This window comes from Molothrus ater, chromosome 4 (assembly GCF_012460135.2).
Source record: "Molothrus ater isolate BHLD 08-10-18 breed brown headed cowbird chromosome 4, BPBGC_Mater_1.1, whole genome shotgun sequence".
Classification (NCBI taxonomy): domain Eukaryota; kingdom Metazoa; phylum Chordata; class Aves; order Passeriformes; family Icteridae; genus Molothrus; species Molothrus ater.
In genome coordinates, this window is record NC_050481.2 from 71,881,969 (window position 1) to 71,886,073 (window position 4,105).

General features: G+C 52.0%; 1 protein-coding gene across 1 annotated transcript; it reads right to left on the reverse strand.

The window, feature by feature from the left end:
* Positions 1-2,910: 2,910 nt before the first annotated feature.
* Positions 2,911-3,849, reverse strand: LOC118686278 (splicing factor YJU2-like). Its single transcript, XM_036382406.1, is given in 1 exon segment — positions 2,911-3,849. A coding segment is annotated over 1 exon segment (939 nt).
* Between the last annotated feature and the right edge of the window lie 256 nt (positions 3,850-4,105).

Below are 4,105 nucleotides of genomic sequence, written 5' to 3' on the forward strand. Positions count from 1 at the left end.
AGCTATTCCAGCAACATAGGCCGAATCAGTGACTAAATTTAAGGGTTGTTTGAATTTCTCAAAGGCTCTGACAACGGCTGCTAATTCTGTAGTTTGTGGGGATCCTTGAACAATCTGAACATCAGACTCCCATTCTTGAGTGTCAGGATTCTTCCACATCATAACTGACTTGTGGGATCCCCCTGAACCATCTGTAAATACAGTCTATGCCTTTAGAGGAGTTCTACTTTTTAATGAATTTGGGACCAAATTGAAGCAAGCATTAAATAGTTTCTGCTTTGGTAGGTGGATGAAGATTTGGCCTGGGTAGCTGTCCGAGCAAACTGGAGGTGTTCAGTGGTTTGGAGCAAAGGTTCTGGCCTGTTCAACGTCACTGGAAGATAGATGCCTGTAAATTCACACCCTACCAGGGTCCTGAGGTGAGCTCTGGCCTTTCTGATAAGCTGGGCCTAAGCTCCTGGGGTGTTGTGATGTCTTATTGGTCTGTGTGATTGAAACACCCACTCTGTGATTAGGAGCTGATCTCTCAGAGTGGGTCCCACTGGAAAATGGGCCCATGGAACTTGGGTGGTTTACCCAGGATGACAAATTGGAAAGGCAGGGTAGGATCAGCACTGTGGGCTTGTCTCTGGACAATGCTTCTGATACCTTCTGGATCACTCATGGGCCTTTGGTGTGATGGTTCCTGGGGAGTCGAGGTCATCAGGGCCTCTCAGGAGGTTGAAAAGGGGTGCAAGGTCCTCAGTCATGATCCCTAGCAGTGAACAAACCCAGTTTATGGTCCCACATAGCTGATGAAGGTCCCTCAGGGTCCTTGGGTTGTCGTCATGGTGAGCTGCTGGGGCACATTGGTCCTTTTGCTGATCCAGAGTCCAAGGCAGGTCCATGGGCAGATGTGCTGAATCTTCTCAGTAGCAATTTCAAATCTGCTCCTTCAGTGGCTTGGATAGTCTGAGAACAGTCTCCAAATAGTAGTCAGTCTCAGTGCATACTGAAATATCATCCAGATGGTGAAAAATTATGGCATTGGGGAATTTTTCTTGGATGGGCAAGAGAATGCAAGCAACAAAGATTTGGCAGGTGGCTCAGGAGTTTTTCATCCCTTGAGAAAGAACTTCCCATTGAATACCTTTTTAGAGGGGCTTGTCTATTAACTGATGGCACAGAAAATACAAATCTTGGGGCATCTCTAGGAGAAGTGGGATATTTAAAAAACAATCCTTAATGTCAATGACCGCCAGTTTCCAATCTCAGGAACATTGAAGGTGAGGGCAGGCCAGGCTGTAACAATGACCTCGTTGACATTTCTGAGGTCTTGTAGAGCCTCCACTTGCCTTTGCCTGGTGTATGAATGACAAAGACAGAGGGGTTCCAAGGGCTAGTGGTGGTACTGTGTGGCCCTTAGATAGCTGCTCCTGCACTAGGGATTTGAGTGCCTTTGGTTTGACTTCTGCCAGAGGCCACTGTTCCACCCAAATGGGACCATCTGACTTCCATGTGAGTGGTGGTGGGGTGCTCTGCAGTGGCCCAGCTGGAAATGCTGTGGGTGTGAAGGCATTTCTGGTCTGGCTCCCCATTGTCTCTGCCCCACAGAATGACAGGTGCCTTTACCACAAAAGGTCTTCCTGTGGCAATTTGACCCTCAGGACCTTCAGTAAGGATTGACCTTTTACTCTGCAGAGATGTGGCAGCTGCTCCAATCCCAGAGATGATCCACAGGCTGGCTCCAGTTCCCAGCCCTGTGGCCACCTGGAGTGAGCAGTGATGGTGACATCTGACCTGGTGTGAGCCACACCTGGAATAGAAACTTTGGTACCTTTGTTAGACAAGGCACACTCTATAAGAGGTCTGTCTTGGCCTAGCATCTCTGCCCAAAAAACCATAGGATTTTCTGGCAAAACATCAGCCCAGGTGGGTACAAGAAAAGCTTGGGTATAGGTGTGCCCAAAGTCAAACACCAGGGTGGGTCTGTACATATTACAGTCACAGTGATCTCATCCATTGGCCCCACAGTCTGGACTTCAGGAAGCACATGTAACTCATTAACAGTGTCTCCTATGATTAAAACACCCCCTGGCCCATCAGGAGATCCAGGTTTACCAGCTGGAATTCAGCAGATCACATCATCCTCAAATTCAACAGAAAGGGCTCTCACCAGCGTTCCCTGCCGGAACGTGTTGGTAGGACCAGGAGAGTCAGCACCTTCCTCATAGTCAGTGTCATCATAGATGGTTTCTCTGTGCCTCAATGCTCCGAGGTTGTGGGAAAAGAGGGATGAAACAGCTCAAAAGAAAGATCTCGCAGGAGTTTCACTGAGTCAACAGCCCTTGAGGTCTTGAGGGTAGTCAGTTGACCGCTAAGAAATTCCCCAGAAAATTGGGCTTTTTTCCCTTGGGGAACTGGAGCACTTGGCTGCAGCTTAAAATCCAGTGGCTGGCCAGTGGAGATGCTTCAAAGGGCTAACAAGAAGCCCCACAGTCAGGGCACCAGTTTGTAGCAGCATGGGGTTTAGATGGTGGAAGCTGCAAGCTGCTACCTGATTCCCAAGAAATATCTCCCGTGGAAAAGCTGCTTGGGTAGGAATTCAAGCAGGGCAGTCAAGTCCTTTTTTTTTTGTGTGTGTGTGTTTTGTTGGGTTTGGGGTTTTTTTGGGTTTTTTTGGGTTTTTTTGGTGGTTTTTTGGGTTTTTTTCTGCCAGATCCCATTTGTCCTAGAGTTGTGGCTGCTGGATCCCAGCAAGCACAGAGCAGCAGGGAGGGGTTTGTCCATGAGCTCCTGGAGACATCTAGGGGGGCTAGTGGTGGCAGGACAGCCCTGTCCCTGCACCGAGGGGCTGGAGGAGCCCCCAGTCTGTACAAAGGTGGGATCTGCTCCGTGTGGGGACAGCCCCATCCCTGCTCCTCTGTTCCCTCAGTCGCTGTCCGAGTAGGCTCCCAGCAAACCCAGCAAGGACGTGGCTGCCGGTGGTGCTGGAAGGGAGCTGGTGCTGGCTGTGATGCCGCGGGTTCCCATCCCCTTTTCCAGGGCAGAATGTGCTTTCTCCTTCCTGCGGGCCACCAGCCCGGCCAGCTGGGCCCCGGTGCTGAGCTTGCCCACGCTGCACTCCCAGCTTTCCATCCTCAGCCTCCTCCTCTGGGGATCCTCCTGTGGGATGTCCATGGGTTTTGTTTAAGTTGTGGGATTTGGACAGCGTTTTGCTGGTTCCTCATCGGAGTCAGAATCCACCAGGAGCCGGTGGCTCTGGGCCTGTTCCAGCATGGCCTTCATCTCCTGCTCATCCTCCTCCTGCTCCTTGCGCCTCTGCTTCTCCTCCACCTCCTTGTGCTGCTGCAGCATGGCCTCAAAATCCACGTTGGCCTGGCGCTGGTTGAGCTCCTTCAGCTCCTGCAGATTCTCCAGGATCTCCATCTCCAGCTTGGAGTCCTTGGTTCGGTTCTCCAGGACCTTCATGGGATTGTTGAGCTCCTCCTCTTCCCTCTCCTTCTGCATCCTCTTCTCCTCCTCGTCCAGGAGCTTCTGTGCCTGGAAGTTCCTGGTGGCGCCGTGCTCCATGGCGTAATCTGTGTTCTGGGGGTCTGTCTTGAAGGTGATCCCAGCCAGGCAGCGCGGGCACTTGATGTAGAAGCGGAAGATGGGCAGCCCCAGGTAGGACTCGTTCTGCACCGTCTCCTTGCGGGCGTTGAACTTCTTGCCCTTGTAGATGTACTCCCCACACGTCCTGCACCTCATGTTGAAGGGGGCCATGAGCCTCACCACGTACTGCCGCTCCTTTGGGAGCCTCAGCTTGGGGATCTTGGTGGGGTCGAAGTCTGGGGGGTAATATTTGTTCAGCACTTTCCGTTCCGACATGGCCGCAGCTTCTCCTGCTCCCCAGAGCTGCCCCCGCGCCACTCACCCCGCGTTGGGCACCACCCTGGAGCAGAGTGGGGTTCAGATGGTGTGGAAGTTGCTGCTAATTCCCAAGAAGGCTCTTGTCTTGGTTTGAAAAGCCAGCTGTCTGATCAGGAAGGCAGGAGCCTCCCCTGAATTGGAAAATGGAAAGAAGGGTGGTTCTGCTGGAGCAGGGATCTTCTGCAGGGATCCTGCACAAGGGGGGAGTTTTCCT